The sequence below is a fragment of the Acanthisitta chloris genome, unplaced genomic scaffold (genome assembly GCF_000695815.1).
Source record: "Acanthisitta chloris isolate BGI_N310 unplaced genomic scaffold, ASM69581v1 scaffold3976, whole genome shotgun sequence".
NCBI lineage: Eukaryota > Metazoa > Chordata > Aves > Passeriformes > Acanthisittidae > Acanthisitta > Acanthisitta chloris.
The window spans coordinates 1-21,667 of NW_008677449.1; the positions used below are offsets into that span (position 1 = coordinate 1).

A 21,667-nucleotide genomic window follows, 5' to 3' on the forward strand; every position below is an offset into this window, starting at 1 on the left:
TGCACCTCTCCTGGCGAGGGACACCACACCGCACCGCACCTGTCCCGGCCGCGGGCACCGCACTGTGCCTCTTCCCTTGTGTCCCGGTGTGTGTGCACCGCCCCGCAGCAGCCCAGAGCCCGGGCGGGACAGCGCGCCGTTCTGCTCCACACCTGTCCCAGCAGGGCACACCACACCTCACTGCTCCTCACCTGCCCTGCTGGGAGACACCTCTCTGTGGGCCCATCGCCGCCTGATTCCTCCTACTCAGTTCTCCCCGTGCCAGCCCTGCAGGGGCAGCAGCTGCCCCTCCGATTTTGGGACAGGTCCTTGGCTCCAAGGCCAAGTCCCTGTGGTAGAATGGGGCGCTTCACTGTCTGGGACTATGTGGTCTTTGCAGCCATGCTGCTGATCTCGGCCGTCATTGGGGTCTACTATGCCTTCAGAGGAGGGGCGCAGAAGTCCTCGAAGGATTTCCTCATGGCAGGACGAAGCATGAGTGCCCTCCCGGTCGCACTCTCCCTCACCGCCAGCTTCATGTCAGCTGTCACTGTGCTGGGCACCCCTGCTGAGATCTATCGCTATGGTGCCGTCTTCTGCATCTTTGCCATCACCTATGGCCTGGTGGTGCTGTGCAGCGCTGAGATCTTCCTGCCTGTCTTCTACAAGCTGGGCATTACCAGCACCTATGAGGTAAGGTGGAGTGGAAGGCACCTTTAGGGAGCTGGGGTCTTCTCATGCCTGCTTTCTACATGTCTGCCCTCCCACCTCCTCCAAAATCTCTCACACACTGTGCTGTTCTATGTTACCATGCTCCCAAGAGCCAGCTGCAACCTGCTCTGTCTGCCCCAAGTCTGCCCACACTGCCTCTGCAGAGAGGAGATCCTCAACCCTGCAGTCTTGGCTCAGGAGCTGTGTGTTGTGCCTGATTTATTTCCTTGTTCCAGATATTGAGTAAAGCAGGTGGATTAATCCTTGTGCAACTTGGATGGTGACATGTCATTAATGATGTGCAATTAATATACCAAGATCAGAGTACAAGAGGACAATAGGAACCAGAGTTCTCACATCATGGTCCCTCCAGATTGGTTTCTAAGCTTAGGTGCAGCCACAAAAGTGCCCTTTAGGCAGAGTATATGTTTGTGCTATTCCTAGAGATTTTGGGGAGTCTGCTTGCCACCTGAGGCCATTCACACTGATGAGTGTCTTCTCCATCACGCCCATACAGGGAAGTCACCAAGTGCTCTGTGTTTGTGAGAGTTTTCTTACTTCTACCAAAATAAGGCTGAGCTGGCCTTCAGCTCAGCGTATAAGTTAAAGCTATAGCCATGGGCACAGAGACGTGGGGTGGTAGGACAATCACTTGGTCGAGTCTGAGCATCTGGTCAGGACTTCTGGTTCAGAAGGTCTGTGCAGCTTGTTAATCCTTCTGCATGGAGATAGGTCCTAGCTGCAGATCTGGAGGCAAATTGCTCTTTTCACAGAGGACTTTGGGGAAGGAGCATTGGGGTAGGTGAACGTCCTTGGCTAGCTACTTTGGTCTTTAGCATTTTATCACACTGAACAGAGGTGTTGCAGCACTGGAGCTGAAAACAAGATTTTGGTTGGTAGATATAGATAAGGTGTCGCCAACATATGTCTGGTGGTTTCCACTGTTAAACTGGGCTAGTAGTTATACTACTAATCTTTGGACTGTCATGATTATACTTAAATAGGGCTCTTTTAAATAAAGGCTTATAATTATGACGGGAAACTCACTGATTATCTTGGGGTTATGTCAAAGTAATGCCCCTATAAAAGATACTTCTTCTATTTTTGGACAGAGTTCAGAGTATTAACGACCTTTTGTGTCTGTCCAGAGGTTCAGGACTGCTTCCTTGTGTGGACATGCTCACAGACCACATTTTAAATGCTCAGCTCATGAGTGCGCACTTTGGGATGCTTCTGTGTTTGTCTGTGTTGACTGAACAGATTATTAGGCAAATGAGATCCCTTGTGTACAACCACACAGCCTGGAGGGTTGTGGGAAGAAATCTGCCCTACAGCATGACAAATTCATTCAGAGATTGTGCTGTCCCAGGCTAGACAGAAAAATGAGGATTCCTATTTCACAAAAAGTTAAATTTCAACTTACCAGTAGAATATGGCAGGCTGCATTTGTCAGTGCAGAAGGTGAGGTTACCATGAGAAGAAACCTCTGACCACTGAAAACCTTCTATCCTCTCTTGCAGCAGTTCAGATGGACACACATAATGCCAGCGTTTCCAAATCAACTAAGACTTAGGAATAGCCACAATGTTTTCTTTTTCTCTCTGACTTCACAGCACAAGTGGGTTCTGTTGTTTGCTGGTACATCATTGTGAACTTTTAGATTGTCCTGTGCAGAGTCAAGAGTTGGACTCAGTGATCCTTGTCCCTTCCAACTCAGTTCAATGATTCTGTCATAATATGTCCTGGTCTTTTCTGTAGATGCTATTGTATACTGACTAGCTTATGTTTACTTACCAGTGGTGAGGTCTACAAAGAAATAGCAAATCAAGTTGAAGGAGATACCAATCAAGGTGACTCTAGGAGTTTTGGCCATTCATGAAAGTATATAAATAACGCTATGCCCTTTCTGTATTGCTCATCACTTCATTCTAGTCCTATCAATAGTGGCAAGTTTTGATATGACATTTGGTTTTTTCTTCTCTTTTGCAGTATTTAGAGCTTCGATTTAATAAATATCTGCGCCTCTGCGGAACAGTCCTCTTCATTATACAAACGGCAAGTAAACCTCAAAGCTGTTCTGTGGTCCTTAGGGCCACCAGAATTATCTGGTTGACTGTAACTGTCTGTTTTCTCTGAGCAACTGTTGAGATTACCACAGTGCCTGGGTGGCTAGGAGCAGGAGAAACAAAGCTCTTTCTGGTCCAAAGCAGTGAGGCTGGGGAGCAGATGCTGGGCTACCTGCCTCTTGGGTGTCTGTGTGGACAGTTGAATACCCAGAGCAGTCACTTGACATCAGCACCATGCCAAGAGACAAGCGACTCTTCACACAGCAGCGTGAAGAACCGTCATTTACCTGCTTGCTGGAGAAACCCACAATGGGTTCAAAATGTAAACATGCCTCAATTATCTACAGCAGCAGATTTCAACCTCTGGTGCATGGATTCTTGGAGTCTGACTAATTCTCAAGGGTCTGTGAAAGGTGGCAAAACAAGCTGTTAGGAGTTGTCATTTACTGCACAAGGGTTTGCACCACCACCACTGGAAAAAAAAACCAAGTGTTTGCAAACCGAGAAATAGAAAATTACTACCTTGGGGAATGTTAAGCTAAAGTAGTCTCTGAAATGATTGTTGGTACAGTTTGCTGTATGTAGCCCATTCAGGGAGTCAGTGTTAGACCACAGCTTTTAAATGTCAGTGAGCGTGTGCCAAATGCAGTAGAAACAATAATGTATTCGTTTCACAGTTCTGAAGTGGACTTTTAGGGGAATTCAAACTAAGAATGAATACACAATCAGAAAGCTTTTTAAGTTACGTGCTTGCTTTTTGTCCCATTTTGTTCTCTTTAAGGCACACCAAGAGTTATAGGGCAATCACACTTGCACCAATAAGATGGTGCCCAATGTGGTGCTCATTACCTATTTGAGCAGTGATGCTTAGTTGGCATTTATAGATACACAAGCCCATAGGAAAAGTAGAGTGCTAGAATGTGTGAAACCCGACACGGTTTCACCAGCAACTGTGAAGATATCACAGTTGCGTAAGTTGGAACAAACTGAGCATAATCTTCACCTGCAAAGATCAGAAATCAGAGAAAGCTGGGGAGAGACTTTTACCAGGTCCTGTAGTGACAGGACAAGGAGTAATAGTTTTAAACTGAAAGTGGGTAGATTTAGAGTGGCTATAAAGAAGATATTTTCAATGAGGTTGGTAGGACTCTGGGTCAGATGGCCCAGAGAAGTTGGGCAATGCCCTGTCCTTGGAGTGTTCAAAGTCAGGCTGGACAGGGCTCTGAGCAACCTTATCTAGTGGAAGATCTTCCTGTCCATGGCAGGAGAGTTGGACAAGATGATCTTTAAAGGGCAATTCCTACCCAGCCCATTCTGTGATTCCATGTTTCAGCAGCACATGCTGACCGTCACTGTACGGACAGCAAGTCAAACATTGCCTGGGCTGGACAGGTGTCAGTAGCTGGCTGTGAAGTGATGCAACTAGTTCTGAGGAGATGCTTACCAGGGACTGGTCAGGACTGGCAGCTTTCTTTTCATGCAGGTATATATATGAAAATCTAGAGTGGACTCATGGCACCAAGAGAAACATGCACACACAGGCAGGGAGCTGCACACAGGTAGGAAAAGGAATTTCCCTTTCCTTTCTGGCATGTGCTTGTAGCAGAGGGCCAGGGCAATTAGGGTAGGTTTGGTGACACAGCATCTGATTCTGCTGTTTTTCCATGATTAAGTCCCACTGCTGTAAATCAGGGAGTCAGAAGAGTCCAGCCATGGAAAGCTGATGCAAGTCAGCTCAGGGCCTGACTGTGATCTAGATCCTTTGAATCATGATCACTGACTTTCACAGAAGTCATTTTCACATTGGAAGCTGTATTCTCTTGACCCATGTCACAGCTGAATGTGTCCTATAGTACAGGGCAGTAAAAACAGTGGTTAAAAAGCAAACAGGATTAAAAAATATGCACAAAGGAATTGTAGACGTTACCAGTGTATGAATGCCACTGTGCTCACAAAAGTAGATGGAGTAGCTCCATGAGACAACGTCTGTATCTTTACTGTGGCTGAAAATATAAATCTACTGTGAATCATGTATGGCTTAATTTACAGGATGAAGGTTATAATTCCTTATAACACTATCTGTATTGACTAACTAATGTCATATTTTGTGTTCTTACTTCCATGCATTATAGCTGCATGCTGAGAGGCATATTGATCCCAACAGTGAGAAAAGAGATAGTAATAATAGATTCCTTGGCAAACCGTGTGTAAACCTCATTAATTTCATTTGCCCTTGTTTCCTATTACCGTTTTAAAGGAATAAAAAAAGCTAATTCTAAAAGCCAGGAGAAGATGGAGTGGGATTTTATATTTAACAGTCTCTGGTATTTGTTTTAAGAACTCTAGGCTGTGAGACCTCAGAGCTTATTAGCCTCAGGTATTTGTCTTCTAATTGGAACTATTTCTCAACAGTTCGAATTTAGGAAATATAGACCACATAAATGCTTGAAAAGAAATAATCTCAGAAAGCTAACACCTTTCCAGGAATTTACATTTATCTTTTCTCTTTTTCCCCTTTTAGACTTTATACACTGGTATTGTAATTTATGCTCCAGCATTAGCACTAAATCAAGGTAAGACGCGTATGCTGTAACTGTTCTTCTACCAATATATCTTTTTCTGCATATAGTACTGGTATGCTTCTTTTTTTTTTTTTTTTTTTGGTAATGCACACTTAAAAATACAGCTCAAGGTTTGACTGTGAAGTCTTCTATTGGGAACTCTGTAATCCTAGTCCTGGATCAGTCCTGCATGATTAATCCTTGTAAGGAATTACAGATTTTACTCTACCTCTCAGGCAATACCCTTATATAATGGCTACATTCAGAAAAATTAAGAAGACTTAAGTATATTTTGAAGGCAATGCAGACACTAGACACAAATTTAATTCCTCTGGCTAAGTCCTCTTCTTCATGATGAGGGTAAGACAAAAGTTTTGGGCTGCCTGGAACTGTTTAATGTGGTCTGTCATTTTGCCAGAAAAACCAAATCAACAGGAAAGAGATTGTCAACTCAAGATGTTTGTTGTGATATTTACAAAATTAAGTATTTCCATTTTCTGCTTCACAATGACTCTTTGCTTTGAAAATAAGCCACATTTATTTCTAAAGGGGTAGAAAGCTTTAATACTGAGCCAAATTAAACTTCTAATCTGACACAATTAATTTGTCCATTTGGTAAGAAAAGGGAGTAACAAAATGCAAATAAAAAATGAATAAATTTTGGCTAGAATCAAGTCACAGTTTTTCTGCTCAGTGAATGGGGTTTTTTGGCTTCTTCGTTGAACAAAAAAAGAAGAGAAAAACCAACACTCTCTGTACTGGTCTTCTCTAGCGTATAAGTCCCACAGGTTTTATGTCTTTGAGATTTATATTTGCCTTGCAAATACATACTGACCCAAGCTGTGACTTAGCTGGCTCCCAACTAGAAGGACTTAGTTTTTCATTAGTTTTGTTGCAGTGTTTCTCATGAGCCTGACCTATCTGTCAGGGAGCCCCCTCTGCCCTGCCTGGCAGCACATGAACATGCCAAGCTGTGGCAGTGACAGTGTGTGTCAACCACAGCACAGTGTTGTCTGGCATAAACATACTATCCTTAAGAGAAGGAAGAATAAAAGAAAGGCGTTTAGCCTGACACATTTCTTCCAGATCATGCTTGAATGACCTTGCCTCCCAGGACAACCCCCATACTGTTTACTTGCTTAAATCCCTGCTTAAGGGCTCTGTGACCCTACCCAGGTGCTACAGGGAAGGACTGGAAGAAACTTTCCTGTGTTGGGACCTACAGATGTATTAGATGTATTTGGCAGCATTCACACTAAAGACAAACAGCTTCTTAGATCCTGAAATATATATAACTTTTTATCAGTTTCCAATTCTGTAACAACTGTTTCATTTTAGAACTGGTTTAGACACACTAATCTTTTCATTGCCACCTAATTTTACATTTAACTTATTTCTATTTTTTTTCAACAATGAGGTTGGGGGTGAAAAATTGGCCTTCAGTATTTTATCCCCAGTGCATCATTCACACTGGTGCCATTTCCCTCTCTTTCAGTCACTGGCTTCGACTTGTGGGGTGCAGTGGTGGCGACTGGCGTAGTCTGCACTTTCTACTGCACACTGGTACGTGGGCCCTTCAGCTGAAAAAGGTCTTTGCCCCTTTCACCGCTCACATCAAATATGGAATTTCTTAAAAAGTAGCCTAATAATCAGGCTACTCCATGGAAGTACATTTCACAGTGTGGCTGTAGCCACAGGTTCACATGCACCCAGGAATCTCTCTGGATGCATAGGCAGCCACTATGTGATTCAAACCTTTTCTGTTTTGATGCATGCAAACTTTTGTTGTTGCTGAAAGAACAGCAAAAAGATAGATTTCTCTTCCTAAAAATCCTCCTGTGATTTTTCCTCTGATCTAGTCGGGTTTAACTGTGTAATTTGTCAAACACCTGCTTACCTGTAAGTACAACAGTCCTTTCTGTTATTGAATAGAGCCACTGAAATAGCAAGTGCCACATGAACAGCTTGGTATTTAGATTAGTGTTAATTGATCAAATATGTAGAAATTCTGAAATGGAACCTCAGTGACAAATTTATTTGCATATGTTGGATTAGATCATGTTTATTTTTATTTGCATGAATGGTATACCTTCTGGAGTTAGTGGTGTTGTATATTAAGGTGAGCACTATCTGCAAATTTATCTTCTGATACAAACTTCCGAATCAGGTTATGTGATGAAGGAAATACTGGATTAAACCATGTATATGGCCAAAGTAATTTTTAGTGCCCCTCAAGAAGGGGCCAGGATGTCCTAAATACGTTTCCAAATGCAATTCCTAAAGACACCAGTACAAAATTAGTTCTAGTAAAGAAGATGAAATTAATCTAGTATGCATAATACAATAGTAACATTTCTGTTAGCTGAACGTGAGTGCAAAGTAAGAGTGCTGCTGCCTTGTTGTACCTGATACATGCTGTTCCTCATGCAGGGTGGTTTGAAAGCAGTGGTGTGGACAGACGTTTTCCAAGTTGGAATCATGGTTGCTGGATTTTCATCTGTGATTATACGAGCTGTGGTGGTTCAAGGTGGAATTGAACGCATTGTAAATGATTCCTACCATGGAGGAAGATTAAACTTCTGGGAGTGAGTTTGTACTTGTAAATGATGTGCTTCTTTATCCTTACAAGTAGAGCCCACCCATGTGACTAATTGTGAAATCAAACTGCTACTGAAGGAGGAGGAGGTGGGGAGGAGTTGTGATCCAATTTTTATGTATTTTTAAGCAAGCTTACCTAGTTTGAGGGATAGAGAGAGGAAAGAGAAAAACCTTTTAACACTGTCAAGTAGGTGTTTTAAGGATATATTTTGGATTCCACTGAAAGAGAATGGCAAATAGGAGAGGACAGTCGTATTTATACATCCAATTTGCAAGCAGCTGATTTGGCATTTCAACTACAGAATGAAAACAAATGGGAAAACAAGTTTTTGCCTAATCAGAAAAAGGGAATTGTTTTTTTTCCCCTGAAAGAAAAAAGTGGTTTTAATTGTATTTTGCCCCCCATTATCATAAAAAATCATAGCCTAAAAATATCATTTTGCAAGTTCAAGAATATTTAGTCTGAATCGAAATGCACTCTAAGTAAAAAAGTTACTGACTTTTGATGAATATGTGATTTCTCTGAGAAACTTCACCCAGTGCTGTTAGTGAAAGTTTCGTGTGACCAGTGTTATGGTTTGTCCTTTGTCTATCGGTTCACAATATTAATCAGGTTGTTCTGTGAAATTCTTCAATAAGTTCTTCAGTAAGTAACTCATCTACAGCTATTTTTTTCTTCTTGTGAACAGTAATTATTTTCAGTCTGTTTGGCTGATTTGCAGTGGTTGTACTGCATTGCTGCTCCCAATTATAGAGTTCATAGATGGAAAAATAAAAGGAATAAAGGCAGGTAATAGGTGAAATAATATTACAATGTTTACTAAGATAAATGTAAATTATTGCTATATAAAATTGGGATTTCAAAAGAATTATTATTTTTGGCCACCTAAAATCTCCTATTTATTTAGAGCTAAACCAGCGAAATGTTTTACAGAGGCTCTGTCCACAAAGGCTGGGCTTGCAAACACACCTTTATACTGGTGTTAGACTGATGTCCCTCTAGATAAGCAAGATTTCATGCAAAAAAACACTTTTTACTGGAGCATCGTTTCATCACAACAGTCACAGGCATCATACAGCTTTACTTAAGATTGTAGTTTATAGGCAAATAAATTAGTTAAGCTTCACCTTTGGACAGATCAGGGTGTTTTACTGGCTCAGGATATCAGCTCTGAGTTTTAAAATTTGCTTTCTGTGATTTCACATCAAGTTAGAGTATCTGAATGTTCACAATCTGACCAAATTAAGAAAGTTAGTATTAGAGCAAGCATGGAGAATTTTTTTTCTTCTAAGCGTTAGGATCTTCTCATAATAAGAAGACTTTAATGTTCTGAATTTGTTTTCTCTTTTTCCTCTCATTGTAGCTTTAATCCCAATCCTTTGCAAAGGCACACCTTCTGGACGATCATTATAGGTGGGACTTTCACATGGACTGGCATATATGGGGTCAACCAGTCTCAAGTACAGAGATACATTGCCTGCAAAAACAGATTCCACGCGAAATTGTAAGTCTGCCTACAGTAACTGAATTTAGCAGTGACTGTTCTTTCTGTGGAAGATTTTTTGAAAAGGAATGTGAGGGTGGTTTTTGGCTATATAAACCTCATTTATAAAGGGTAACAACTTTTGCCTTCTGTTTCATGGACAGGTAGAAGACAAATTTGGGCACAGTAAGTACTGGTATTTGAATTACATGTGATTGCTGGAGCACTGAACTTTGTGCCTGAATGTTTTGCTGTGTCAGTATTGTGGCATAGAAATAGCTGCATTAAGTTTATGTGCAACCTAAAGACCAAGTAATATAGTACTTGTGCTAAAGTTATATCAAGACAGTATCTTGAATCGTTGCTCTACTAAACCTGAATCATTGTGTCAGGATTTTGCATAAGTAAAGGCTAAATGATTTTTCCATACCAATTAGTATAAGCATGAAAAAAATGCAGAAATGTTTTGTTGCTTCTTGTCAGGCATATCTCCAGTATACACTGCCACATCTCCAACACACCACATAGCTTGTCCACAATCTCTGGCACATGGCTGAGTTCCAGGTTCTCAGCACTGCAGAAGCAGGAGATACATCCCACATTTGTAAGGCTACTGGAATGGTTGCATATAGGAGAATAGCCACATACACTGTGCAGGATTTATGTTCCAGTGAGGCTGTTCTTCCCTAGCACCTTCTCCACTTATTAGGACTCTGCCCCTCCCTTGCACTCTCCCTGCCCTTTTTGCAAGGATAGACAGCTCCAGGGCATTCTAGAAGCAGAGTGTGACCAAAGGAATCTGGCACCATGGCATCTTCTGGGCAGAGTTTTTGAGCTGTTGCAGCAGCTTTGACCAGGACGAGAGGCTATCTGGTTCTACAGAGGTTTTGGTGGAATTTACAGTTCATATCATATTAATGGTAGCACAGCCTGAATCAGTAGCATCTTCTGCTGGCATGGGTGGTGGGACTCCATGGCATTGTGCTTGTGCCTTCCTTTTGCAGGATATTTCCCCTGCATAGCGAAATAATTTTGTGCAATGGTTGCAGCTTGTCACAACTATAAACACTGTGAGTCTGTGGAGCCTTTAACAGTGGTACAAGAGTAGGAGTCTTCCCAGGCTTTGGGAAAGGATTTCACCCTATTCAAGAAACTCACCAGTAGTACTTGCTGTTATCCTCAAACAGTAACCAGGCAAATTGAATATAATGCTCATATCTGAATGATAGCAGGCACTCAGAGCGGGAGAACTACACTTAAGAGAAGAATGGACTACTAACACATTTTTCTCTACTTCCCTTTCAAGGTCTTCATCTGGCATGTTTCAGTGCTAAAGTCTTAGAGCCAGTCTGAAACAAACAATTGAAAATAAGCCTTGAGCAGTCACAGTGCCTACTTCAGCTAATCCACCTCGTGTTACTCAGAATTAATGGAACACCTCCCTCCTATAGCACTACAATTATTATACTCCAGTGCTTAGTCATAGGGTGTACCACGAGCTGGGATGTAAATCAGAAGGAATTAAACAACTCTCTCTTCACTGTCAAACCTTGACGCAGTTTAAAAACAAGAATTGCCAGACTCAAACAATCTATTTTGCATCAGTTTGCCTTGAACTTCTAATCTTTACTACAGGCTCTAGGCTAATACTGCTACTACATCTGTTCAAAAGAGTTGGATTGATTGAACTCATTGGTTAAATTTCATGCTAAATCAGCTTCTGAGTGGTAGATCAGCTAAATGGATGTAAGACATCCTACCAACATGCAAGGATCTATAAGAAGAGGACTACTTCATTTTTGCTACATTAGTCGAGAGAGAAATTTAAAGTGCTGCTGAGTCTGTGTTTTGACTACCACTAATTTCAAATGCAAAGCAAAAATGCAGAGTTTCCTCTACTATGTGTAAATCAGCTTTTATTTATACAGGTCTTTTTTTATGGGCTTACATTGTGCTTGCCAGTAATTTTTCTAGTTAAGCTTCATTATACCTTTCTGAAAATGTCCATTTCAATGCCTAACAAGGCCTAGCTAGGTTTGCTTCTTCATTCACCCTGCTGATCTTCTAGAGCAGTCCAAAGACTGGTGCCCCTTACCCTCTTGGGAACTGATATCACTAAATGGCCTCCTGAAGCATTGGAGGCATGGATGTATTTGCACAGAAAACAAAGGTCCTCCCAGAGGAGATCTTAGAATTTGGCACAGGTACAGTGTTTGTGGTCTGTCAGACAGTTAAATCACCATCAGTGGATGGTACACAGATAACCAGGAAGCAACTGCTGGAAAGGAACACTGCTTTTCAAGGCCAAGCTCCCAGTGGGTATGTTTGCTTGAACTGACCAGCCAATGTGAGAAGAACTTTGTGACCCAGGAGTCATTGAGAGCTGAGAAACATTTGAGAAGATCAAAGAGTTAGATGGAAGGGAAAAGCCCTCACTCTGCAAGGAGAACAACTTGGTTTTCACTGCCAGTAGGAGCTGTTTGTTTTGTGTGGCAAAGACAGCATTAATGCCTGATGAAAATGCATTTCTGCTCTCTGAAGCTCCCATCAGGCTGTGGGGTGGCAGTGGGGTTTCTGGATGTTACCAGACTCCAAGCCGTTTAGTTACTAAAGGGGAAGCCCTGGCAGTCATAGGCACCTCAAGACTAGGTCCCAGGTGCCAGTGCTTTGTTGCTGTCTCCAACAGAGTCTGCCTCAGGAGGAAATGGGAGATTTGTAGCTTTAAAAGGACAGCTCCAGCTTTGTGTAAGCACAGCACTACAGCTCCAGAGGCAAATGAGTGCTGGTATGAAAAGGTACCCCACACTTGGATCTGGGGCACCCCACCTTACAAAATCTGCCTGGGGTTTGTCTTCACCAAGAGGTGTGGCATTGGGGGATTTGCATCCTCTGGCTCATCACCTGCAATGTACAGCTCATACACATGATGAAACGTGGGGATTGCCATATCGCTCCCGTCATCTCCAGAGCAGGCTTTGTCAGGGGACGAGTGCTCAGACTGTGATACCAAAACTGTCATTTGTACATTCAAAAATGTGTTCTCACATCAGGTGAAATGCTGGGAGTTGTATGGTGACTCCCTTGACAGCAGGCAGCCACTGACCAGGAGGTCTCCTCAGTGCGGGCATGGGTGCTTGCTTGCTTGGTCCCAACAGGGCTTTTTGTGGGTCATTGAACTCTTAACATGGTGTTTCCATGCATGTCGGTGCAGATCCCTCTACATCAACCTGGTGGGCCTCTGGGCAATACTGGCCTGTGCCACACTGTGCGGACTGGCTCTCTACTCCATCTACAAGGACTGCGACCCATGGATGGCCAAGCAGGTGTCAGCACTCGACCAGGTAGGGCCATGCATTCTGTGGGAAGGTGATGAGGGGGCATCCTTTCTCTGCAGCCATAATAACCAGACAGAGGCAGTTCAAGAGTCAGGGGCTTGGAAATAATGACATGCCGGGGTCCTGTATCAGGTGAGTCTGTAACACTGAGGAATTAAGCTGAGACCATGGTGGGAGGGAATACCCTGGAGGAAGCAGCAGACCCATCCTCGGCACTGTTCAGTCTCTGCATCCCCCAGCTGTCACAGAGCCACAGGTCCCTCTGCACCTGGTCAGGTGGGCAGCAGGGAGAGCAGTGATGTGGAGAGCACTCAGTCTACCCACCTGTGCAGATGTTTGGGCTTTTCACCCCAAATAGACCCGTGAGTGCCGGAATTGTATAAGAGAAGAGCTTGGGAAGAGGCTGGAATAGCTGTGCTCTTGTGAGTGGCTGTGGGTCCTGGTGAGCTGTTCTGTGTCACCAAACCAAACATTTTCATGTCCAAAGCATACACCTGGAAGAAGGCTATCAGCAGGCAGTTCTTCACTAGTGGTGGTGCATCCTTCCCTCCTTTGGATGAGAGCTGGGCAATCAAACTGTGCTGCGAAGGAACCACCTCATCACCAGTGGTGACCTCTTCCTAAACAGACATTGGGCAACAGATTTTCCTGAGGAATGAGAGCTCTGGAAGCCCATAGATGGGCCAGAGTCAGGGGCAAGGAAGTCAAATAGGTCTTTTTTTCATGTGTTTAAGCCTAGGATAATCATATGCTCTGGATAACTCTTTTCAATGGACAATAGGTGGAAAGCCAGGAGAAGAGCAGAGACAATGGAGCACCTGAGGCAGGACCACCTGGTCTTTAAGGGTAGAATAAAATGAGAGCCAAGGTGGAAACCTGAAGGAAATTAAGTTGTTTCTGTCAGTCAAATTCTTTTGGTAGAAACTGGAAGCACGGTACTAAAAAGATCATCTCATCTGTGAAAAAAGATGGTTCACAGGAAGAAAATCTTAAAATTATTCTCTTTCCAGCATACAGTTCTTGCAAAGGTCAAAAATAGCACATGATTTCCAATAAGGAAATTATTCTCAGGTACCCTGAGGTTATTGGAGTGTATATAAAAGCCTTTTTGTGGAGTCAATAGCAGAAAAAGCACCTACTGTGGCAACCCAACCCCCACAACAGAGTGATGCACAGTACCTGCTACCTGCTGCCCAGCACTAACTTCTTGTACCATCATCGCTGGAAACCAAGCCTGGGGGCATGGCTATATACTCACACCTGCTAGGTGGTCTCAACAGTTTGCTGTATCTCTAGTGGATGGTTTAGGATTGGTTTTCTCTGTAGAAAACCAATAAATAGTGCAGGATGGGACATTAAAAGTTAGAACAGCTGGGCAGAATGCCAGTTAGAAGGCTGTAACAAAAATATTACAGGGATAAAATGAAAAATTAGGGCAAAGTGATAATATTTCTTCCTCTGAATTTTTCAGCTAATGCCATACCTAGTGCTGGATATCCTGAAAGATTTTCCAGGAGTGCCAGGGCTTTTTGTGGCTAGTGCCTACAGTGGTACATTAAGGTAATTTATTAATTTGGAAACTATTTTATCTTTTTCTCCTTTTTTTTTGGTAGGGCTGAAGTTGCATTTATACTAAAACTTTTGCATTTCATTTCTTTGTCTAGCTAATTTTTGTTCTTTCAGAAAAGCACCATAGCATCTTTGATGACACAGCTTAAAAATCCCTGGTTTCCAACAGTGGTGCTCTCAGTTCAAAGCTGTTTGTAGTTCCCTACTAGCAACACAAGGAAACAACTAGCCACATGGGATGTACAACAGTAACATACTCCTCTCTGTGCTCTTAAAGTCTCTCTGCTACAGGAATTTTGAAGTATTATAAATGGGTGATTACACCAAATAGTTACAATTTGGGGGAAGTTCCTACTGCTCATCTTTAATTTTCCAGTTGCAAACCTGCATAACTTTAAAGCCATCAGCCTTTCCTCACCTCTGGTCTTTAAAGTCTTATTTTCCAGAGTTTCTGGGCTTCCAATTGCCTTGAATGACCCCATCAAACAACAATAATTGTAAATTTTTTACTGAAGGAGACAAATTGATCCCCTTCTATCCCACAGTGGAAAGTGTTTTGTTCAGCTTTCCCAAGAAGTATCTTTTAGGAAATACTGTCTCAAGGAATGCTCTGAACAATAGTAAGCAGATAAAAATCAGGAAACATATAAATATGACACCAGAATAATTTTTTTCTTGTTCTGAGTACTTGTAGCTACATAAATGAAGGGAACAGCCAAGATACTTGTTTTCACATGAGAAATAAAAGCTGGTGGCTTGCAAGAGCAAGGTACACATAGAGACATGATCACCTGTCTGACTTTGTGCTTTAGAAGTGCTGGTTTCTCTGATCCCACAGGAAGCCTGCAATAGTTCAGTTTGGATGAGATGCCTAATTTTGAGATGACCATAATTAGATAATCTGAATCCTCCTCTCAGGGTGCATTCAATGTAATCAATGACCTGTGTATGGGTATTTTACCTACCCACGTGTATACTGTGTAGATAATTTGTGAAGGTATCGCCTATATCAGTGGTATTTACAGCTTAGCCACATGTTATAAATATTTTCATTGACTTCTCCAGGCCTAGCCCATCAAGATTTTCATCCAGATTTGCCTTGTATTCATCAGGAGCAATTGTTTGAAACAATTTTTTTGCAAGCTGTTAACCACATCACCTGGAATAATAAATTATTTCAACCAATGCAGCAGTTACATTAGTTTTCTGACACTTTCTAGACAGTGGCAGTTTCTCTTTGCCAGTAACCCATCTGTTATCTATGATTTCAGCTTCTAAGATAAAAAAATATGTTTAAATCTTGCCTTCTGTAGTACAGTGTCCTCCAGCATCAATGCTCTGGCTGCAGTGACTGTCGAAGACCTCATTAAGCCCTACTTCAGATCGCTCTCTGAAAAGAAGTTGTCATGGATTTCCATGGGGATGAGTATGTCTGGAAAACATATTTTCCACTTTTGCTTTATGCAGTGAGGGTTTGATTCAGATCTTGCTTATGACAATGTAAGTCAGGAGTAAAGCATTCACACCAATAGGACTAAGTTGGTGCAGTATTTGTAGGAGACAAGATCAGCTGTGTAGGTTTTACACAAGTGAGGGCAAGCTATTTCAAGTGAGTGTAAGGAAAAATGTCATCTTGTTTGGTCTTTAAGCAGGAAAGATGCACTACATTTGTGTTCAATAATGATTTGCAATAGTGCAATGCCAAATGTCTCAGACTAAAACACCTGCTATTTTTCTTTCATATGTCAAAAATGAGAAGCGTATGAAACAGTTTGAACTGCTATGCAAGCAATAGCATTGTATCCCAATAAGATTCCAGAGAACGAGAAACTTCACGTCTTCTCTGATACACTCCAGACTGTCACTCTGTTTTGCTCCTCTGCTTAATGTAGCTCAAAGAAGGTCAGAACTAGGCTGAGCACATGGTTTAAATCTGTGAAGTGCAATTGCCATCTCTGCTAGTTGTACTGTCTGTGACCAGCTGCAGGTGTAGCCCAGGATAGTGTTTGTAGCATGCATGGGGATACCATAGTCTCAACCTGCTGTTGTAGTCCATACCACTGAGCACAGCGCACTGGTGGCAGGGTGATAAGTATTAAATATTTTGACCTGAGAGAAGTTTCTTAGATGTTATTGCAAGCGATGCTTATGCCAAAATTGTTATTGTGTCATGAGTTGTCTGTGAGATTAACCTATTGCTTGCGCAGTGAAACTCACTGGGGTGGAGGTGGAAAAACCCAAATAAACCAGTGTTGTGGGTTCCAGGAAGAGACATTATGTCCTGGTGACCCGGAATTTTTCTTTGTCACAGTGCCAGCTCTCAGTAATCTGCCAGCATTTACTTTTTTTGCTCTGAAGACTTTAGACTGAGAGGCAAGAATCGTTCTCTCAGAATAAGGACAACGACACAGGAGATTAGCTGAGCATGTGAAAAATACATGCATTATTGCCTCTATGACTAATCCATATGGTTGCCATTTAGTAACTAATCTTTAGTAATACACAGGAAGAGGATTTTGTCAAGTTTGTGTGGTCTTCTCTTAGTATAAACAGAAACCTGACCTTTTGGTCAATTCAGAAAAAAATCCAGTTGCTAGCAGGTTTATTTTGGAGATGTTAGGGCCATGGTGGGTTGACAGAATCTTTTCCATTAGTGATTTTTTAACTTTGGCAGATTTACACATCATTGTGCCTTTCCCACACAGGCCTGTTTTATGGCGGAGTCTGCATTGCTATGGCTGCAGTGGCATCACTCCTGGGAGCCTTGTTGCAGGTAGGTGTCAGGCTGCTTTTGCATGCCCATGTTGGATGACCTAGAATAAATTCTGTAAGAAAATAATTGCTGGATCCCATTATGAGATTAGTTTTTATTCTTTGTTGGGCACTGACCTCAAACCACATGTGGCTCAGCCTCTACTTTAAGTACCTGTGTAACTATACCAAGTCCTGGCACCTGAGTACACACAAATTAAAAAAAGTCTCATAAGTTCTCTCTCAAGATCTTCCCTTTTTGGCACTTTGGAGGCTTTACCTTTCTTGCATAGCACTTGATAACAGACTCTCTTCCTTCCTCAGGCAGCGCTCAGCATTTTTGGCATGGTTGGTGGCCCCCTTTTAGGACTATTTGCCTTGGGAATCCTCTGCCCCTTTGCAAATGGAATTGTAAGTAGAAATTTAAAGACCTGTTAATCCAAAATATATTGATAATTTTGGATATCTCCTTTCCCCTCTCCCACCAATAATTTTATGTTGGGCAGCAAGGGAGATGCCTTTGGTACTTCCCATGAGGACATTTCCCCTTGCTCCTTTTCTTCCTTATCCCAAGGAGGTGATGAACAGGGCTGTATAGGTGCTTGCGTTTCCATCCCATGAAGAGGTTTGCATGTCCAGAAGGGGGAAAATAATCTGAATAAAAATGAAACTTTGGCAAGGATTTCTGAAAACCACAGTTTTAGAAGAATTGAACAATATGTCTTGAGACATAGCTGAGCAACCAGTAGGCTCAGACGATACTGGCCTGTCGGAAGAAAAGGATTCAGGCTGAGAAAATGGGGCCCAAGCACTTGCAGACAGAATTGGGGTGTTCTCAGAGTGCTTCAGTATTGTGAATTTATCATTTCTAGAGGAAGAAACCTATTCCATTAAAAAAAAGAATTTGACAGGCTTTGGGAATATGGTCCATGGGTTAGTCTGGCAGGATTGCTGTTTAGTAATCCTGCCAGGTTCACTAATCACTAACCTTCATCTCTTTGCAGTTGCAGATTTTATGTGTATACAAAAGTAAAAAAAAAACCCAAAAAACCCCAATCGCTAGGTGTCAGACAAAAAACACCACCTACCTCTGATGTAGGAGAGATTTTTGCAAAAACAGATCACATGAGAAAATGGAAAAATTGCTTCTGTATTTGTTTAAGGAGGGCAGGATTTTCTCATATACCATGCAGGCCAAAGTTATGCTTTGTGAAGACATAGTGGCCAAAATAAAAAAGGGGTATGCTCAGGACCTGTGAGGTAACAATGTATTTCCCAAAAAGGGAATGAAGTAAACTCCCTAGCTCTTTCCCAACCGTATATTTCATTTCTGCTATGGAACCTACAGTTTAGATTATCTTGACTGTTTCTTACTCATCTAGTTGTTTCTTTCAAATATCCTTTTGCTTCTCATGTAAATCCAAGTTTCATTTTTTATTTTGCAGGGTGCATTTGTGGGTCTTATCAGTGGCTTTGTTATTTCACTTTGGGTTGGAATTGGATCTCAGATTTATCCTCCACTCCCAGAGAGGACCAAGCCACTGTATCTCTCGACTGCAGGCTGTAATATATCCTCAGGAAATTTAACATCAACAGCAATTCCATTAACAACAGTCTTCAGTCCACCAACTGCAGAGAGGTATATGAGTTTGTCAAGTGAACAACAAAGCATGTATATGTTTTAAAGCAACACAAACATTTGCAGAGTAATTGGGTTACTATAGCTATCTCTTTCTGGTTTAGCTACCATGATCTTTAAGATACAGAAGTTTTTTTCTGACGTCTTTTTTTTCTTTTTTTGTCAGAGTGAAGTTTGAGTTACCCCAGAACAGAAGTCAAAGTGAATCTTGATATTGACCACTTGGCTTCAGTTCAATATTTGAGTCTCAAGGCTTGGATATGCCTTACTGGGAACCACAGGGTTAAACAAAGCATAACATTTATAGTTATTGGATTAACTTCCACACTTTGTCACATGACCTAAAGTAATAGGCAGTTAAAGGGCATTTTGCCAATTTAACAGCTCTCCCTACAGCAACTTGTCTTTGCAGAATCATTCTGTTCAGGAAATTCAGAAGGCATAATTCATACAATAGGCACAATACAAGGGATTTCCTCCTCTGCAATTACCACATGTCTTACTCTGGACAATCACAATTAAGTTTAGTAGTTATGAATGACAATATAGGGAACATCAGGAGCAGAAAGAAGCAGAACAAGCACATTTCTAGGGCTTCAAATCCTTACACCTTAGAGCATTGTACAATCAAGAGACACCCTGATACAGACATGGGTGCCCTACATCCAGTTTCATATATACCTCTCGTATGAGCCCTCCAGCAGCCTCCTGGCTGCAGGGAAGTAACTGTTGCAACAAAGCACACTGTCAGGAAGAACAAAATAAGGTGTAAAGACAGTTGCTCTATTGTTTCTGGCTGTTTAGAGCTGCATGGGGCTGATTTCCTTATTGCTAGTTTGATATGGGTTTTTTTGCGTCCCTTCCTTTAAATAACATCACCTCTTCTAAAGAAGTTATCCCTTCATCTGCTTAACTGGAGTGTTCATCTGTGCACTAGATTTGTAACAGAGACAGGACTGTCCTGTTTTACCTGCTCTGTCTCATGTATTGCCTCACTGTACTGGCCAATCTCCTCTCTTACAAAGGAACTTGTCCTGCAAATTTTGAAACAAATTTTCAGTGCACATATTATTGCTTGAAGATAGTTCAAGAGTACCAGGTTGCTTGGTTCAGTGGAAACAGAAATTTGCAAGGTGTTTGGAATAGGAAAGGAAAGATTAACACTTTTTCTGCTCTATTTCAGGCCTGCCCTGGCAGACAACTGGTATTCCTTGTCTTACCTCTACTTCAGCACACTTGGGACACTTATCACAGTAGCTGTGGGAATAATTATCAGCCTCCTAACAGGTACTAGTCACAGAGCTGTGACTGAATGTGTCTTAGATCTCTTTCAAACTAAGATGACCAGAGAGCTGTCATTGCCACGGGGAGTGCTGGTGACTCTGTGTAAAGGTTACCATCCTAAGTCTAATTTTCTCCCTTCAGCCCTTCTGCATCCTACTCTTGGTCTCTGACCAAGAGTAACTTCAAGTTTCTAAGGAGAAAAAAGTTTCAGGATATTTTTAAACCTGGAGGGAAAAAACAAAAAAAGACATCTGTCTTTCCTGTTTTATTAGATGCCAGCAGGGGCTGGAGGTATAAGGGTTGTCCCTGAACATGGCAACAACTCCACGCAAGGATATGCGCCCATGCTTCTAGAGGACAAAAGCAGTTTTACTTTGAGTGAGTTCAGAGCATTCAAGGGTTATTTCTTGCACTCACACAGTGCATGCTTTTCACCATGTTCCCCAAGAACATGCCTAAAGAGCTGTAGACCCTCTGCATGGCTATGTTAGCTTTTTTCTCAGTTTCCCAGTACTTTTGTGCAAGGGGAAAAGGGAGCACCCCATGGGTAAGAGCAGGGACTTCAGTTCCAGCCTACAGCCTCACTACTTTTGCATTCAAGTGAGATACAAAATTCATTTGTGATCCACCTCATGCATGATAGAAATAGCACTAAATCAGCTGCTCTCACAGCTTTACCCACTATCACCAGCCAAATTCCTGTGACAGCCCTCATCTTCAGGGCTGTTAAGATTTCAGACCTATTGATCTGATCTACAGCTACTCCAGGACTATGAAACTTCAAAGTCAGCAGACAAACTCACTTCCATTAGCTCCCCTGTGCCTTGCAACTAATAAGCACAAGTTAGACTTCTACCATTTTCTTTTGTGAGTTTCTGGAGGATTTGCTCCCTGTTTTCTTCCAATCACATGCTCTTCCCATTGCTATAGTGATGCTTTGTAGCCAAACTTTGGTTTTTACCAGGTTGGAATCAGTTTACCTACAAGCCATGAAACAAAGCATGAAAACTGGACAACTCAGTAAATTCAGCTGAGAAATACTCAGCCCAAGAAACAGAAGCACAAAAGAACTAACCCAACCACAATGTCACCCTGCTTCTTGTGGAGCAAGATCCCATTTAAGTCTCAGGTGGCAAGCAGAGCTAATTCCTAGCACCTGCTCATCTCCCATACCTTAAAACACCTATCCCCTGATCTTGAGGCTGCCCTTAAACAACTCACTGCAAAAATTGCTGGTGAGGTTGGAGACAGGAGTCTTACTGACAGGGAACTGAGAACTGGGGCTCAGGACCCAGGGCAGCACTTGGCACCACAGCTCCTGGGCTGGCTGAGTAGTCACAGACATCATTATATGGGTTTCATTAATTTCTGGTCATTGTCAGATTCTGTGGGGTTTTTCCAAACTAGGAAATATGAGGAGGACCTAGGAAACTGGGAAATGGCTAAGGCATTTCAAATAGACCTTGAGGGATCATTTTATGTCTTGAGAGGTGCAGGGTATATATGTTTGTAAAGAAATGATCCCTAAGGTCTGTGATTGCTTGAAGGCTTTTGCTGCATGACTCTGTCCTGCCCTCCTGGCCTGGTGCCCATAGCTGGGGTCTGACATATCATTTGCATGAGGAAAACTGGCTGACTGAAACCTGCCTATTTTGCAGGAGGACTAAAGCAGAACACGGATCCTAAATTC

The 21,667-nt window shown here is 42.1% G+C and overlaps 1 protein-coding gene across 1 annotated transcript in view; it reads left to right on the forward strand.

Moving 5' to 3' along the window:
* Positions 1-339: 339 nt before the first annotated feature.
* Positions 340-21,667, forward strand: part of SLC5A8 (solute carrier family 5 (sodium/monocarboxylate cotransporter), member 8) — a 23,145-nt gene continuing 1,817 nt past the window's right edge. The window contains exons 1-14 of the mRNA XM_009076493.1: positions 340-672; positions 2,680-2,745; positions 5,278-5,329; positions 6,813-6,880; positions 7,748-7,902; positions 9,280-9,420; positions 12,611-12,740; positions 14,206-14,294; positions 15,617-15,729; positions 17,009-17,076; positions 17,379-17,465; positions 18,500-18,693; positions 19,877-19,980; positions 21,636-21,667. The exon at positions 21,636-21,667 is cut by the window's right edge and continues 51 nt beyond it. Of these exons, the coding sequence (XP_009074741.1) occupies positions 340-672; positions 2,680-2,745; positions 5,278-5,329; positions 6,813-6,880; positions 7,748-7,902; positions 9,280-9,420; positions 12,611-12,740; positions 14,206-14,294; positions 15,617-15,729; positions 17,009-17,076; positions 17,379-17,465; positions 18,500-18,693; positions 19,877-19,980; positions 21,636-21,667 (1,632 nt within the window). The remainder of the gene's footprint in view (positions 673-2,679; positions 2,746-5,277; positions 5,330-6,812; positions 6,881-7,747; positions 7,903-9,279; positions 9,421-12,610; positions 12,741-14,205; positions 14,295-15,616; positions 15,730-17,008; positions 17,077-17,378; positions 17,466-18,499; positions 18,694-19,876; positions 19,981-21,635) is intronic.